General features: G+C 36.4%; 1 protein-coding gene across 1 annotated transcript in view; it reads left to right on the forward strand.

The window, feature by feature from the left end:
• Positions 1 to 18,700, forward strand: part of LOC114643159 (deleted in malignant brain tumors 1 protein-like) — a 153,303-nt gene that overhangs the window by 287 nt on the left and 134,316 nt on the right. The window contains exons 2-10 of the mRNA XM_051928800.1: positions 2,102 to 2,413; positions 2,672 to 2,714; positions 4,118 to 4,161; positions 5,787 to 6,098; positions 11,451 to 11,774; positions 12,458 to 12,772; positions 15,891 to 16,202; positions 16,378 to 16,692; positions 16,846 to 17,160. Of these exons, the coding sequence (XP_051784760.1) occupies positions 2,102 to 2,413; positions 2,672 to 2,714; positions 4,118 to 4,161; positions 5,787 to 6,098; positions 11,451 to 11,774; positions 12,458 to 12,772; positions 15,891 to 16,202; positions 16,378 to 16,692; positions 16,846 to 17,160 (2,292 nt within the window). The remainder of the gene's footprint in view (positions 1 to 2,101; positions 2,414 to 2,671; positions 2,715 to 4,117; positions 4,162 to 5,786; positions 6,099 to 11,450; positions 11,775 to 12,457; positions 12,773 to 15,890; positions 16,203 to 16,377; positions 16,693 to 16,845; positions 17,161 to 18,700) is intronic.

Consider the following 18,700-nt stretch of genomic DNA (forward strand, 5'->3'; position numbering starts at 1 on the left):
AATAGCTCAGAAAAATGCACATTACCAAATTGATATTTTTATCCATGAAATGGTTTCAAAACTAACTTAATTATGTGGAAAACATGAACATCTGGCAACCCTGGCCAGATATGAAATTGACCAGCAGGGAAGGGGTCACCTTTGGAGATTTGAAACACCATTAGACATGGTGTTCTTAGACTGGTGCCTACTTGACCTGTGGCTAGAGTCAGCCCTGTGATAAATGATATTGTCTTTACTTTGAAAATCAGTGGTAAGAGATTCACTACACCCTAAGAAACATTTTTCAATAAGTTCATATTTAGTAAAAGCCGTGTGACACGATACAAAGTTCCATGCTATTTATATGATGCCTCTGTGATGGAATCACACTATTTTATTTTAGATTTTAGTAAATGTTCCGGGCCATAAGGTTTTTCTAGATATGCTTGGATTTTATCTACTTTTATTCAATTACACTATGAACCAGCTTCTCTCAGGTTTAGTGCTGGAGGTCCCAGTGGCTGAAAGCTTTCATCCCAACCAATTTCTTCTTTTAATTGGACTCCTACCTTAATTAAGCAAGCTGGTACTTCACAGTTAATGTTTTTTTATATCTCTCAAGAATTTATAAACTAGTTATGGTAAGTTTTTACTACATGAAACAGGAATTTAGGGCATAAAATTTTGGTTTTTAATTTTAGTTTTTTGTTTTTTAACTTGCTGGTTGGGGCGGCACAGTGGTGCAGTGGTAGCGCTGCTGCCTCTAAGTTAGGAGTTTTGGGTTCGCTTCCCAGGTCCTCCCTGCGTTGCATGTTCTCCCCGTGTCTGCACTCAGCGCTCAGGCCATGTTAAAAAAAAAGAAACAAAAAAAATACATGAATTCTGATGTGACTTTGTGCTGCATGGCCACAAATCATATATGTACCTGACCTAGGACCACCTATAAAAATGCCCCATTTGAACAGATCAGATATCTGTGTCCACACAGCCCTGCAAATGCCAGGTCTGTGTCACATTAAGGCAAAATATCGGATTTGAGTCACTTCAATCTGGTAATGTGAATGTTTACTTTGTGTAAATATGCAAACCCAAAATGCCCAGTTACGTATCTTTTTTTTCCACAAAGTGGGATAATCCTTTTAAAAATATTTAATTAATACTGTTAAATGAGCTGTCAGAAGGAAGTTGATTTCCTGATGCTGCACTCTTCAGTTCGTTTATTACATTCTTTGTAATACACTAATGAGCAAAAAATAAGTCGACCCAATATAAAGTTTTGGAGTTTTTCTACCTTAATCCCTGTATCTGATTTATTATTGACATATGCGATTTTCATAATTATTTGTGATTTTATACATATGCCTAATGGTGTAGTGACGGGGCTTTCTGAGCTTTGACATCCTAGCACCATGGTGGTCTTAATCCTGTCTTGCTTACACATGTCCCTCACAATATCGGTATTTGCATATACTGGGCTGGAAAAGACATAGTAGATTTTTTTTTTTATTATTATTAATTTGTAACTTGCTTATTTACTTTTCATACACAGGACATAAATTGCTTGTTTGTCTATGATATTTGAATGTGTACAGAATTAAGGATGGTGAATATGAATAAAAGGAAATTAAGCTATCATTTTTTAAGTTTTGGAAGATAATATGTTTAAAGGAACAGGAAGTCAATTACAATGCAGTAAAGGACAAAAAGATAATAAATAAATATTCCAGAGACATGAATATGAAGTTAATTGGCGACTCTAAACTGATGTAATATAATTAAAAGTGCAGTATATGTGAGCCAGTAGCACTAACTTCTGTGCCACACTTTTGCCTTAAACAAAACATTTTATTAATCGGAATACCTTAATAGATGCGTAGGGCTTTTTTTGGCACTCAGCCATTGCATCCAACTTTGTAATTATGAGTTTGTTCCTGCATTGAGTCCAAAGTCGCTGGCATAGACTCCATCTTGCTCTCACTGTAACTGAAAATGCAATATGAATTAATGGATATTTACACCCAAATTACACTGCCTTCATCTATTTTTTACTGATTTATTTAGTTTCTTTTAGAATTTATTGGACACTAAAATGTAAATTTGCCGGTTTTGTCTCTTTAAGATACTCTTCAAGTCCGACTGAGTGGCAGCAGTTCTTGTGCCGGTAGAGTTGAAGTCCTTCATAATGGTCAATGGGGCCACGTGTGCAGCTATGCCTGGGACCTGCCAGATGCAGAGGTGGTCTGTAGGCAGCTGGACTGTGGATCTGCCATTTCTGCTCCTCATCTTATGCACCCTGAGTCTCTTCCTGAGGACCGAGTGCTGACTGGTGTAAAGTGCAGAGGGAATGAAACTGAGCTGAGTCAGTGTGAGGCAACAACCCAGGAGGCACGGCCTTGTCAGCATGAATGGGATGGAGGTGTTATTTGCGCAAGTATGCAACATTAACGTATTTATTCAGTTTGTTTGCACATTCGTTTTGCACCTGAGGTGTTTTTGTTTATTATTGTTTATTCTTGTCTGTTGCTGTGTGCTCTTGTCGATTGCTTCAGGACTCACAGAATAACATTTTCATTGTACTGAGTACATATGACAATAAAGTTGAAGCTGAGTTGAAAGTTGTTCTTGTCTTACATAAAGTGCTGTTTGCTTGTACATTGAAATAAATGTTTGTTTTTTTTCTTTCTCTTAGAATCTACTCAAGCAAAAAATATGGATGACACAGGTAAACATTAGCAGTCATAATAATGTATCAATATATTTTATATACAGTACATATGTATAAATATGTCAGAATGGTTCTTCAGAGCGATACCCTAGGCCCTAGGGTATCGCTCTGAAGAACCATTCTGACATATTTAGGGCCTAGGGCCTAGGGCCTAGGGGAACCAAAGTTCCCTAAAGAACCATCCACAAGAAAGTGCCAGAAAAAAAACCAAAGAAAAAAAACAACCTTTGTTTATTTAGTTGCATAACCTGCTCCATTAATAATCATGAATAGATGGTACAAAATGTGAACTACCAAGGGTCATGTTTTAAAAGGACACAGTATAATAACAGGCTAAGTAGCCTATGATACATTTAAGATTTCTGTTTTGATTTTTGTTTTCAGATAGATAGATAGATAGATAGATAGATAGATAGATAGATAGATAGATAGATAGATAGATAGATAGATAGATAGATAGATAGATAGATAGATAGCACATCTATAACACACATGTTGGTCTGAACACATGCCAGAATAAGTAAAAAAGGAAATAGAAGAAAGAAAATGTCCGTGAGGCATTAGGCAGATATTTTGCTGTTGTTATAAAGGAGCCCCAGTTGTGTTTCTTGAGCCAATTCTGTTGAATAATTCATTGACTGAAAGTCCTCAGTGTTAGTGTGTCACAGAGAGATGATGTGCAGCATTGTTCATACTAGCACTCCATTTTGTCTTCATCCTTTCCTTCACAACTACCTCCAGTTGCTCCAGAATGTGTCCCATAACAGAGCTCACCCTTTTAAATTAGTTTGCTGATTCAGTGGGCATTTCTTGAAGTGATGTTACTAATGCAGCACACCACAGCGTAGAAAATCACACTGAACACACATTAAAGGGAGGCAGCCCTTCTCCAAGAAAGCAAGAGTCTGCTCTGCATTTTCCTACATAGTTCCTATGTGTTACGAGACCATTCCAGCCTATCATTGATGTGGACGCCCAAGTACCTGGGAGAGTGCACCACCTCTATCGTATGTACACTCCCTGAATAGTGACCAGACATTGAGGCTTTTTGGTGCGGTGAAAGACAATAACCAGTTCCTTCTTTTTGCTGATGTTAAGTTAAAGGCAATTCTTTCTGCACTAAAAAAACAAAGTTCTCCCCCTGACTCCTCTCCTCTGTCTCATCCCCTTTATCAGTACGCTCCCTAAGTGCAGAATCACCTGAGAATTTCTGCCAGTGCCATGACCTGATGTTATACTTACAGTCAGAGGTGTACAGAGTGAAGAGAAAAGGAGACAAGACTGTTTCTTATTGTGCTCCAGAGTTGCTCACATCTAAATCAGAAATGTAGTCTTTGAGTCTCACACACTGTGGTCTGCCCGACAAATAGTCCATAATGCAGGATACCATATGTTTATCCTTCTGCATAGCTCTGAGATTATTCCTTTACAGAGATGGCTGGATTGTTGTGAAGGTTCTAGACAAATCAAACAATATAATCCTTGCTGCCAGCTTCCCCAGGTAAAAAAAGTGCACTAAAATACACTTAATTTAAGTGCACATATTGTGTTAAAAGTGTGCTATTTTCAAGCACTAATTTTGTACTAAGTTGCTAATGTAATATCATTAGTGTAACTAAATATATACTGTACTTAAATACAACTAAGTGTACTTGAATGTGACACCATTAAGATGTGCTTAAATATGCTTAAGTACACTTTTTTTTTATTTCTGTACTTTCATAAATGAACTTTGTTTCTACTTGAAGTATATAGCGCTTTGAGTACTGAGAAACGCGCTATGTAATTGAATTATTATTATTATTATTATTTTAATCCACATTTTAGAGACTTGTTAATACACTTATAATATATGGTAAATACATTTATATTTCAATCAAAATGCAAGGATAATAAATTGAAAACATATTTGTGATATACTTCAATGTATTTCCAACTCAAATATAGCATACTTTTTGTATATTATATCCCAGAAGTGCAGTAAAATACACTTAAAATGAACTTAATAATAGTGTGTGAAAGTACACCAAAATTGAACTTATATTTAAAGCATGCATAGCACAGTATTACGTAATGCACTAATAACACATTTTTATATATTTCAGGGGTAGTACACTTTGTTTGAGTACACTTAATATCAATTTAATTATTAGTGCAATTTAGCATATTTACATAGATTACAGACACATAATGTATTTTTAATTAGTACATTTGTATTATATTTTCTTTGCACTTGCACACAAAAGCAATAATGTGATAGAAACGTACTTTCTGATATTAAAGTATATTTTTAGTACAAATAAGTATATTTTATTTTTACCTGGGTTGTTCAGCCTTGTGGAGCAGATAGATAATTGCATATTCTACTTTAATATTTGTCTACTAAGCAAACTGCAGTGGGTCAAGGTGGTCTACTAAAAGAGGACTCATATAGTCAAGGGCCTACCTATCAAAGGCCTTCATGATGTGAGATGTAAGGGCCACTGATCTGTAGTCATAAGGTAAAGAGACACCTGCCTTCTTTGGAACAGGTGCAATGCAATATGTTTTTCATAGCAGTGGCACTTTCTGGAGCCCTAGGGACAAACTGAACAGGTGACAGAGGACACCACAAAGTTCTGAGAGTGTAGTGTGGTAAATAATCCATTTTAGCAGAAACCCTGAGCACAAGTGACTGAAATGAGGTTCCTGCACAGGGTTTCTATGCATACTGCAGTTAAAATGCCTACTGAGAAGTTGTCAAGAGGGCACCCCTTTGATACAATTATAGATTATATCATGGGATTGTGCACAAATTCCTCAGAAGGAGATGGTAAGAGTTTAAAAGAATAGAATGGTCTGTTCTGTCCAACTTAGCATATTGCTTTCACTTCCCTCACTAGAATAGGATGAGTGTCGTGAAAGTCAAGTTAAGTGATGTGATGAAATGCATCAATTAAAAGATTTAAAAACTTGTATTAGTAAACATAACAAAACAAATTACGTCTTTTACTCATGAAGAAATTGTTCTATCATGTGTTTAAAGTCATGTGTAAGGAAATTAACTGCTCTTTTGGTCCAATTATTGTCTCTTTGACAGGTGAAAAAAAATTACAAATTTCAACCCTAGGTAATGCTTGTGCAGGAAGAGTAGATGTCTATTACAAAGGTCAATGGGGAACAGTTTGTTCAACTAACTGGAGAATAGAAGAAGTACAACTTGTGTGTAAGCTAATGGGGTGTGGAGAAGCAGAAACTGTTCCTCAAATGCCTATACCCTCTGGTGATGCTCCCATCTGGCTGGATAATGTTCACTGCTCAGGGAATGAAACCTTCTTATGGGAATGTCCTTCTAATCCCTGGGGCCAACATGAATGTGATCACAGTATGGCAGCCACAATTATATGTAAAGGTATGTGAACTGGATACATTATTCTTCTAATAATATTTTGAACAGAATTATTTGAATCCACAATAAATGTTCATGTTAAATATTAAGACTTTATAATCCTACGTTTAAATCTCAGTCTAGGCCAGCGTTTCTCAACCTTTAAGTATTTGTGACTCGAGTTTTCATAACAGTTTTAATCGTGCCCCCCCCCCCCTAACGTTTTTTTGAAAGGAGCCCACTAATACCAATTTGTTCTTTTTTAATTAATGATATATCATAGATGCATATTTTATTATACCTACTTAACTTTTATCGACATTTATCTAACTCTATATTTATTTTTCTAGTATCAGAATGTAGTTTAAGATAATTTGTTTTGGTTTCAATAGATGCATTTTTCATATTTTCGATTCTTGTTTTCTTTTTTTCACATCTTCGCGCCCCCCCTTTTTGTTACTTTGCACCCCCCTAGGGGTTCCCACCCCACAGTTTCAGAACCACTGGTCTAGGCATTGTCTGGTTGAAGGTTGCACATTTTTCTTTTGACTATGTGTGTGTTTTCTGCGTTCTCCAGTTTCTTCCAACATAAAAAAAATGTTCTCTTTTGGCTGACTAACCTGAAATGAATGAGTGTAGGTGTATATGGTTTGTCTAGTGTTGGTGGCTGATGGGCTGCTGATCCCTCTGACCCAGTATTGGAAATGGTTGACTGGATGAAAGAGTAGTCATAATGTTAGCATGATACTCAAATGAGCCAACCTGGTACTGTATTTAAATTAGTGAACCGGATAAAATTCTTAAGATTGATATTTACTGTATGTGAAAGCTGCCTGCTTGTAAATAGTACTTGTACAGAGATGTATTAACAAAAGCGGTTCACTGACATACTGAAAATACATATTTAGGTTTCATTTATTAAACACAACAGATGTTTACTCCGATGCACTACAATAAGTATAGATATTGTGTTGTTTTGGTATTTCTCTGTGCCTCTAAATGCAGAACTAAAGTTGGTATATACAGTATAATGATAATTGCTTTTATTTATTCAAATGTGTATTTTATATCATTTATTATGATTTGAGTTTTCGGCTTTACTCATGTAGTACTTTCAATGCTTTTTCAGCAAATTATCAATGTTTTAAATAATTAAAGTCATGTTCATTGTCATGTGTACATAGTGCACAGAGTACATATTGTATTGTAGTACAATGAAATACTTACTTGCATTTCCTTGGAAGCGCTAACAATAACACAACACCACCAAGCACAAGAAAGTATACATAGTATGCAGCACGTGTGTATGTACAATTTTGTATACAATTATATACCACTAGCCATGTGCGCCCAACTACGTTGCGCGTGTTAAAGTTGTCTGTGAAGGGCTCCCTGTTTAAACGCAGCTGCCAGTCGTGAACTGGGCCCTTCGTCGCACAGCATTATGATTTTTTATAAGGGAAACAAAATTACAAAACAAAACCCTTGGACATTGATTCGATAGGAATGGTCTACTCGGAATCTCTGTCCGAATAGTAATTATGTGGTGATGGAGGAGCATTTCTGCTTCTCTCCATTCACAATCCGTCTCGTTTCCACGACGCTGTCGTTTCCTCTCCTCATCAAGTTCGTTTCTTTTCATTTTAATTTTTTGTACTCGAGGTACGATTGTTACTCAAGGTAGTCAACGCCAGATCTAAACACAAAGAGTGGTATCGACAGTGTTTGTAAACAAAAGTAACAACCAAGGCAGTGTCAGGGGAACATGAATTCGCGGACAAACAAAGATCAAGATCCAAATGAAGATTATATATAAAGATTAGTTCATTTAAAGCACAACAATTTGTTTAGTTTGAATGTCTGTGTTTTGAGGTGTGACTGGAGTACTACAGTCTTCAGTAGTACAAGCCTGGAGGAGATTCTTAATGCAATGCCTATGTTTTAGCTGTCTCTCTACTGCCATCTAGTGCTTCTTCTTCTAATTCACGGACAAACAAAGATCATGATCCAAATGAAGATTATATATAGAGATAGTAGAAAAAGTTTCCTCTGTTTTCAAAGAAGCCATTCACGGAGACCAGATGAAAATGCAGAACAATTCTTTATTTGTGCACAGGTATAAACAAATGTCTCAGTCCATGGTATGAGCAATCAATAAAACAATTCATCTGTTTTTATGCTTTTCTGTTACATTACCTCATCTAATACATCACGTCATTTGACTCTTAATATGCATTATGTGCAGAGCTTCATCTAATCAACGAATGCCACCAGTACTTTCTGACTCCTTTTGACTCTGCTATCAATCTGAATATTGCCTTGTAAATAGGGGTGATCAGTGGTCTCTTCTATTGATTTTGGCACCACTTCATAAGGGGGTGTTTGGGCTTTGCCATTAGTTTATTTCTGCTTTCATTTTAACCTTAGCAACTATCTTGGTGGCTCATCTAAAATGAGGCAAAAGCTTAGGCTTGAAGGAACATTTAGTTAACCCTTTAGGTACATTCAATTCTTATCCCTATGTTTAACAATTCATTGTTACAACTTCATATAAGTATATACTAGTATTAAATTGTAAAATTATATCATGTATTGATTAAAAATATTGATTAAAATTCTATAATGCAAAATATATTTTTATGTTTATATACTGTACATGCGGGAAGTAGAGTTGGAAACTAAGTGAAATAACACATGCTTTTTTTTCTTCTCCTATCTATAAATAATGAAATAAAGAGACTAAAATTGACACATTCTATCCGAAGTAAAAATGAAGTTAGAAAATTCTTTTTTTTCTACTTATTCCTGGTGTCTGTTAGTAGAGGTGGGTTGTAATGCATTCAGAATAATGTTTGGCCACAGTAGTTCCCCATGAGTACATTTGTAAATAAAAAAATGCACTTTTACTTTGTTACATTTCTGTCACCTTCATTCCCATTAGATTTGAAATTACACATTTATTTTATCCACTTTCTGCCATTTTCTGTCCGACATGCACATCTGCAGATTGACAGCATCACATCATCCACACTACGTCTCAGCACATGCATGCCACAGAGTAATGTGCTGAGCCCCTTTCTCTACTCCTTGTTCAGCTCTGACTCTGTGGCCAAAGCTCCAGCTCCATCATTAAATGCACTGATGATATCACCATCATATGCATTACCAACAACGATAAGACAGATTACAGATAAGCGGTTTGTCTTCTGACTCAGTGGTGCCAGTGTGTCAGCAAAACCAATTGTGACTTTCAACAAACATTAAAGACATGGTGCTCAAAAATATGCTGACTAGAAGATCCTGTTAAGTAGCTGGATAAGTAAAATCATGAGGGATTTGCCAAGTAGCTTGAGTGAGCATGCATTGTTTCAAATACAGTCAATGTTTAGAGTGAAAATGAGAAAACAAGCAACAGTTATATTACATGAATGCTTCCTCCAGTTTTTTATTTATTTTTTTTCTTTATTTTGCCTTATATAATTTCTCGTATTAGAAATTTGTTAGTTTTCGCATACCACTTGGGGTCAGAGCACAGGGTCAGCCATTGTACAGCACCCCTGGAGCAATTGAAGGTTAAGGGCCTTTCTCAAGGGCCCAGCAGAGTAGGATCTCTTTTGGCAGTGACGGGAATTCAAACTGGCAACCTTTGGGATACCAGCGCAGATCCTTAGCCTCAGAGCCACCACTCCGCCCCCAGTTTATGAAAACACTAACTGTACATGTTTTTCTTTTCTTCTATTCTTTAGCAAACATACTCAGCTTGTGTTCTGAATAGCATTTATTTGCAACATCAGCCCCATATTATCACTAACCTACTAGCTTGGCAGTTGCATTAAAATGTATACTAATGATTTTTTGAATTTGATGTTCAAAATTAACTGCTACTATTAATATACAGTATTACCTAAGCATCCAATAAATTTAGACTGAAAGCGCTTAAGAGAAATTGTTGAGATTCTTAGTGTCTGGATCAAAGTGCAAAGATAAAACCCATGAGGACTTATTGAGATCATTCATGTTAGGTAGACTGTGGTGGGCTGGCGCCCTGCCTAGGGTTTGTTTCCTGCCTTGCGCCCTGTGTTGGCTGGGATTGGCTCCAGCAGACCCCCGTGACCCTGTAGTTAGGATATAGCGGGTTGGATAATGGATGGATGGATGTTAGGTAGAATGCCTAGTGCTGGGTGGTCTTGAGGCCTTGGAACCCCTGCAGATTTTGTTGTTTTTTTTTTTCTCTCCAGCCATCTGGAGGTTTTTATTGTTTTTTTTTTGTCCCCCCCGGCCATCAGACCTTACTTTATTCTTTGTTAATTAGTATTGCCTAATTTTATTTTTATATTTTTTCTTTCTTCATCCTGTAAAGCACTTTGAGCTGCATCAATTGTGTGAAAATGTGCTTTATAAATAAATATTGTTGTTGTAGCTAGTACAATTAAATCATATTAAAATTTGGGGAGGGCAGCAAAAACTTTTTCTCACCAATAAAAAAAGAATAAAAAATAAAATAAAATAAAATGGTGTTATTTTGCAATATATTTCCTGTATACTGCCAATAAAACTTTGAATGTATGTGCTTTTGTCTCCTACGAGCAGTGAGAGCTAAAGCAGGCACATAGCATGCAATTAATACAGTTAACCAAAATCACGTTATACGTACATATTTGGTTTTAAGAACTTTGCTTTGTATGGTTGTTTCAGCTTGGTAAGGCAGTGGCATAGAGACTCATTTTTGATTGTTAGACATGTTAGAAACTGTATAGAGTTTGTATGTTCTCCCAATGTGTACATGGACTAATTTTAATAAGTCTGAGTAACTGTAGAAAGTGACCAGTTTTATGAAATGATTTAAAAATAAGCAGACAATCAATTAATAGGCACAATGTGAGTGCACTGCTTATTGCTAGTGCCTCATGATTCTAGAATTCTGGGTTGAAGGCGTAGTCCCATCAAAATTTTTAAGATATGTTACAATCAACAGAAAGCTTGTTGTGAACAGTCAAGAAGATAAGAATGGTTCTAATTTATTTCAGGTTTATCTGAATATTTGCATTATAAGCATTTATATATCGAAATAATGTAAAACAACATTTATGGTATTTTTTTTCTTTTTTATTGTGCCTTGGCAGGCTTTTGCTTACTTGACATGATTTTTTCATTACAGTTATTACTATCTGTAGTACTAGGGTGTTGTACCGTGTTAGCCATCATGAATGTAGAGAAAAGCCAAGCAAAATGACACCTTTTATTGGCTAACTAAAAAGATTACAATATGCAAGCTTTCGAGGCAACTCAGGCCCCTTCTTCAGGCAAGTATTACTATCTATAAGCAAATTTATATATGTTTATAAAAAACCCAAAAAAACTTACTTCTGTTTTAAGGTGCTGTCAATATATCACTTGAGAATGGAGGAAGTCCCTGTGCTGGCAGAATGGAAATTACATCTAACATTGGGATACTTACACTTCCTGATGAATTAATTGACAGTCCATTGGCGGACGTTGTGTGCAGACAGCTTGGTTGTGATTCAGCTGTCTCAATTAAAAGAAAGGCTTACTTTGGAGAAGAAGCTGCTAGTCTTTGGATTTTCCCAGTTCATTGTGTGGGCAATGAATCATTGTTCTGGCAGTGTTCTTCCAAAGCGTCCCTTAGAACTGAATTATTTGAGGACATTCAGAGTAATTTTGCGGGAATGGTGTGTTCTGGTAAGATTTAAAATAATTTTTAACTTTGCATTAAGTATACTGTATGCATTATTAGGTGTATTAAGAATATTTTATATAAGTAAAATATATTATGTATAATATATATTATATAAGAAAATTTACACCTGGGGACAAAAAAAGTTCTATCTATCTATCTATTATATAGTGCCTTTCATATCTATCTATCTATCTATCTATAGCAAATACCCTAATCATGCAATGGAAATATAAGAGTAGCTCTCAACACTGTGTAATGGAAATATGATAGAACGTTTATTTTTATTGTATAGTATTATTATATTAATTTAAATTGTTATTTTAAACTGTTACTTGAAATTAAGGCAGAATTCAAAAATATTTTAATTTTAATTTGTCACAAAAAACAAAATACTTTTATTTAAAGTTTCATAAGTACAGTGTATGTAAAGTTACTACTACAATTCAATAATTCAGGGCAGTGTGAATAAAATTACAGTATTATTTGTGTGTGGGGGGGGGGGGGGGTCTTTAAATCTCAGCTGAGTTTTGCTTTTAAAACTTTCCTTTAGCAGAAACTGGTGACATTGGAATGAGATTGACTTTCCTTGAAACTCACATATTGTTCTAACGTCAGAAACTTTTAGTACCTTGAAAAATGATAAACTGTAGAAAATAGTAACAATCAATTATCATTCAATTTTTAGCTCACATACAGCCAAGATTGGTCAGCAGTGAGGACCCCTGTTCCGGCCGTGTAGAGGTACAGTTTGGAGAGACCTGGGGGACAATTTGTGACTCCAGCTGGGACATAAAGGATGCCAATGTTGTCTGTCATCAGCTTCAGTGTGGGGTGGCAGTGGCAACTGCTGTAGGGGCTCTTTATGGGAAAGGGACTGGACCTGCATGGAATCGACAGTTTGAATGCATGGGCAATGAGTCCATTTTGTTTGACTGCCCTCAATCACAACCCAGGGCTGAAAACTGCAGTCACAGCAGTGACATGTCAATTATCTGTTCAGGTATGTAAAATATAAAATATCATGTGTAAACATATGCAACATCTATTTTTTTAGTGACCATTGAAAGCAGCATTCATTCAATCAACTTGTTTTATTACTAGTATTATTTCAAAGGTAGGTTGAAGACATCTCAAGGAATTTCATCCTTTGCTCAGTGCTCCTATTCTGCCCTTTATTTAGTAGACAGTGCACAAACATGTCTTATTGTGAATTTCCCATTGGGATTAATAAAGTATCTATCTATCTATCTATCTATCTATTGTTTTGCCACTTCTAAGGTGTCTTTGTTAGTCTTATTAACATCTACAGTTGGGTTTAATTTGTATTATTTTGTTTTATTTTTTATTATTTTAGTTGGATTCCTTCTTTTTTGTTGTATTTTACATTTATCAGTCTTTGTAGTCACTGCTTACATGACCCTGTGCACATATTTTATTCTCCTTTAGCACACATTCTACATTTGCTACTAATCTGATATCCAGGATTTATTCAAAAATGATAATTTCTTAGTACAACAGCAACAGTTAAAACGAACATCTTTGTTTTGTGCCTTATTTGGTTTTCACAAGTCATGATTCTTTTTCTTCTGCAATAACTATTTTTGCATTGTTGTCTGATTTATCTTTAATCTAGAAATGTTTCTTCTGTCCATCTGGACTTCAGCTGTGCTCTGGTTCCAATTGTTTTAAATCGTTTGAGCAGCATCTTATTAAACTTTAAACTTCTCTTGTAAAAATCCTGATGTCATCCATTGTTTTGTTCACACACAAGCTTTTTTCTTAATTCTTTTTATAATGATATATATATATATATATATATTTCATTTCTGTAATCTTCTGAGCAGCACCCTGAGTATTATCTTCAGTACATATGAAATCAGTTAAACTAATCTATCAAAACACCTGTTTCATCTTGTTTCTCTAATAACTAAGGATTTGCAGTTTCTGGTATTGTTTTATACAGGTCTATGCTTGCTTTTCCCTGAGCTTAAACTTAATGCTCTTCCATTTTCCAGTGCAGGCACCATTTAATATTTTAATTATTGTCTAATATTAATCACATTCTGCACATGATATTTTTGCTCAGTTTCACAGACGTCTACATTGTGCTCACTAATTTATTATGAGATCACTGTAAAAATTATTTTGTTCACTGTGCTTCTCACTAAAAATGTTGTTCAGTTTCAGTACCCTTCCGCCAATACTAAATTAAGATCTGATCCAAATTATATTATCTTGGTATTTTCTCAATTTTCAAAACAGTTGCATGCATGACACATGCCAAAAATAAAGAAAAAATCCACATGACAAGTTATTGAAAATGAGGAACAAGAGGTGCAGCAAAAATGAAACTACACAAAATTCGCTCTTTTACTGTAAACTGTGTCTGAAATTCGCATCTTAAAAACAAATAATTAAACTAAAATGATGATTTGAACAAGTCATTTATACTGCAGTTGAGACTAATGAGCCTGACCTTACAGATAGCTAGGGAACTGCTTATATTGCTGCTTCCAGCAGCATTAGCATCAGTGTACAGTCGGGAAATATCGACACTGATGTGAGCAACAATTTGGAAGACAATCAGATCACTGCAGGAGATAAGATGCACCTAACAACACCAAACCAAAATTTATTGTTGTTAAGTTCAAGTATGTGTTAAATGTTATCTTTTAGCCAATAATTGTAACAAGAAAGTGTTTAATTGATGATTGATTTGCACTATCGGAAGAAAGTTGATTTCAAACATGTGTTGTTGCACTCAGTTAGTTTGTTACATTCATTGTAATACACAAATTAACAAAAAAAGATGAAGATGACTTGATATGTTTTTCTTTCAATTTTAATCCCTGTATTTAATTTATTATTAACACAGAAAATGTTCATAATGTATATGTGTTATAAGTACCAGAGAAGATGGTCTGCCATCCAGAGGGGAGTAGAGGGCCATTGCTTTCCTGGCCAAGTTGACATAATAGAAGGACCATTGGAGCAGAGTCAAAGCCTGGCCAAGCAGAGCTCCATTTGGTATCAGGAATGAGTACTGAAAGGACCTGGGGAAATGGCATTTTACAGACAATGTATTCCCTAGTATGAGAGGTGACAGCGCTCCTCTGACTGAATGCCAATTCAGACACCTGCAGGGTTGTCTGGGAGTTGGAGTCAGGAGTGGCAACCCTTTAGGGGCCCTTGGATGCCTCCAGAGGGCGCCATAGGAAAGGAGCTTGAGAATTCCATGCGGCTTCCATGTGACACAGGAGTGCTTCTGCAGGTTAACGTCTCAATCCCGGTAGCACTCCAGGTTTCAAGATAAAAGGGAGCCATCTCACTGCATCAAGGAGCCAGAGTTGTGAGACAGTTAGATGACTCTTGAGGAGAAGGTCAGGTAGGAGATATTGAAGATATTGGTGTGCTATTTGATGATTGTTTGGTGGATTAAAGCCTGACTCTGCTGCTCTTGTTAATAACTTACTGTTTAATTGAACTTGGAACTATTTGTGGTCCAGTTGGGTCTGGTATCGCGGCACTATGATGCTCTCTGGTGGTCACAGTGTGTGACTAGTGGGTAGGTAGTCAGATGAGAGGGGCCCTTTTAAGTTTCAACAGCCTTGGGCCAATGGAACTCTTAATCTGGCCTTGACATGAAGGATATAAAAAAAATATTGATTGAATAAACTGAATATTTCAAAAAAGCCAAAAGAAATATATATAAAACTATTCAGGATAGTCCATAAGCTCATATACTTCAATGTGTTGATTGATATTAAAGGGCAAGAAAAACTGGCATCATCAGCAAATTTGAATGCCACTAGTCTCACATTGTTCAATTTGCTTGGACTAACAGAGAATTTAGAATTTTATTTTTCTATAACATAAAAGACAGGGAGTGATTAAAATGACTGATGCAAAAAAGAAACAATGAGTAACCAGAGTGTGCATGTCCTCATATTTTTTTCTTTCGTTACTCCAGTATGACATTTATTTTTTAAATTATAAAGCATGCTCATATAATGGATACACATATTCACCAGTCCAATTTTGAAATCACATTTGGATTCATGCCATGCCAAAATAGCAGGTGCTACTTTTTTAATATATTTTGTATTCATATTACGCAGGTAGAGGAGGCCCACGTTTGGTAGATGGGTCCTCAAGATGTTCTGGAAGAGTAGAAGTCTTATATGGAAACATTTGGGGTACCCTCTGTGACAAACACTTGGACCTGCACACGGCTCATGTAATCTGTAGACACCTTCACTGCGGAACAGCTGTTTCAATTCTGTCAGGAGAACATTTTGGAAGAGGAACAGGTCCTGTCTGGAAAAGGAGTTTTCTTTGTAATGGAAGTGAGTCAGATTTGAGAAAGTGCAAAATGTCCTGGGATAAAGCACCTTGTGATCACAGTAGTGATGCCGGTATTATCTGCTCAGGTATGATTGTTTATTTCCTACATACAATGTGACATTGGTGCTAAATCGAATTCCAGCACCGCTTGGTGTAAAGGTGGCAAGTTACATGCCATATTACGCTACGGAGGATATCCTTGACTTCATTTCAAAGAATTTAGGAAAAACACATGTCTGATTTATTTTTTACTGATCCTAGATGCTGAATGGCACCTGCAACTAACAGATGGAGGAAGTCATTGTGATGGTGTGGTACAAGTGATGCTTAATGGTACCTGGGTCCAGTTTTTGGATTCTGACTGGGATTTAGAAGATGCTAGTGTGGTCTGCACTCAGCTAAAATGTGGATATGCCATAGAAGCACAAAAATCCTCAAGATACGTGTCTGAAAGAGGCAGGGTCCTACTTACTAACATCAATTGTGCAGGAAATGAATCGTCTCTACAGGACTGCTCTCATTCTGTTATGTCTGAAAGTGTGAATGTTAGTGGCAGTGTAGGAGTGCTTTGTTCAGGTGGGTCCTTGTTTGTCAGACACTTGCTCTTTTAGACACTGGTTTATACTTGCAGTGAACAAGTTGTCAATGTCAGTCACATGCCGAAAAGCTAAATATTCTAAATGCCTATCACCTTTATAATGTTCTTTTCCTTTCTGCTGCATCTCTTAGAGCACCACAGAGTCAGGCTGGCAGGCCTCAGCAGTCAGTGTGCAGGGAGAGTTGAAGTATACCATTGGGCCACCTGGGGAACGGTCTGTGATAAGTCATGGGACCTGGTCGATGCAAAAGTTGTGTGCAGACAGCTGGGATGCGGAACTGCAGTTCGTGCCGCTGTCTCAGCTGAATTTGGGGAAGGCTCTGGACCGGTGTGGCTGGACGATGTAAATTGCCACAATTATGACTTCACCCTTTGGGATTGTCCATCTGCTGACTGGGGAGAAAGCAAATGTCTTCACAGACGAGATGCTGGAGTTGTGTGCTCAGGTAATGTTTTAGTGCCTCCTCAAGGCTTAACATTGTAATAATGATTACATTTTAATTAGTAATGCAACAACATTTAATGCAAAAATCATATAAAAACTGTACTAAAGTACAGAAGAATGTGATGTGATTTTGACAGTGAAGCATCTTTGCTGGATAACATTTATCCTTTCAGTAACAGTTTAGTTTAGGTACTGCAGAAATGTACCTATTGCTTATTTATTCTTATGTAACAAGACCTAAACAAAGGCTTCTTTTGGTCTTCATAACACTTATAAACAACAGTAGATCGGTTATTCAATTATGCGCATTGTGGCATATTGACATGATGGTAAAATGATTTGTTAATATGAAGGATTCACAGGTTTTCTACTAATTATAGAATACTAGCAAAATACCCTCGCTTCGCAGCGGCAAAGTACTGCTTTAAAATTTTTATTAAGAAGAAAAGTTAACCTTTTTAAACTGAGGGAAAATATACCAATAATTATTTGTTAATGATCTGTGGATCCAATGTGTACTGTTTTGTCAGATTCATAATGTATGTTTGGGTTGTATGCAAATCCACAATCGGCTTTTTTGAGCCAAACCTGTTGTTTTCATATGAGCCGCTTTTCATTATTGGGATCGTACCTAGAAACAGAAGCTCTATTAACTTGTGGATTTGCCTGCAAATATTTAGCGGCAGCGTGACTATGAACTTGTGGATTTGCCTGCGAGTATTTGCCGGCAGCGTCACGAAGTTGTTTCCGTCTAGCTGCATCAGAAAATGTATGACGACACCTGACATGCCTCCTTTTTACTGTTTTCTCACAGCTTGGATTGCTGCTGTCATAATCGGTTTGAGTTTCATGGTTTGCTTCGATTACATTAGTATTTGTAGGACTTGTTGTGTTGAAGTGACATTCGGCATCTGTCAAGCGTTGTAGGCATACAACCGGTTTCATCGATAACTTCACTTTTGAGAGTTTAAATATTCATAAACATCAAAGTGTCCACTCCTCAAATCGACACCTGTGAATCTAAGATGTTTAAGAGGCATTGGCGGTTGTCCAAACGTGTAAAATATTTGGCCATTTCGGTACACTTGAAAGCGACAACCGAACAATTCAGCGGCAGCCATCAACTCACATGCAGAACCATAGGTGAAGGGCTTAAGCATTTCACTCTTATAGTGCTCCTGTGTAGTATAATTATCTCCTGTACCATCATCAGTCCACACCTTGAACCTGTCCCAGTCATTCAATAAATAAGACACAATGTTCCTCTGGATATCAAGAGTGAGCCTGATATGGCCGTGCAATATGTAAGATGAATTGATTATTATTCAGGTTGTACAGGTATTACTGTCACATTCAGTCAGTGAGGGCTTTGCTTTTTATTAGTATAGATTAAGAGAAATGTGTCTTAGTTAGGCCACTTCAGATGACTCCAGTGTGAAGTTTTGTTAGTAGGCCACATTGCAGAGATGAATAAACACTTTATTGATGCTTTGTAAATGTTATAAGGACCCAAAGAAGTGTATGTTAAGGTCTTGTTACAT

Source organism: Erpetoichthys calabaricus, chromosome 6 (assembly GCF_900747795.2).
Source record: "Erpetoichthys calabaricus chromosome 6, fErpCal1.3, whole genome shotgun sequence".
In the NCBI taxonomy this organism is placed as follows: Eukaryota; Metazoa; Chordata; class Cladistia; order Polypteriformes; family Polypteridae; genus Erpetoichthys; species Erpetoichthys calabaricus.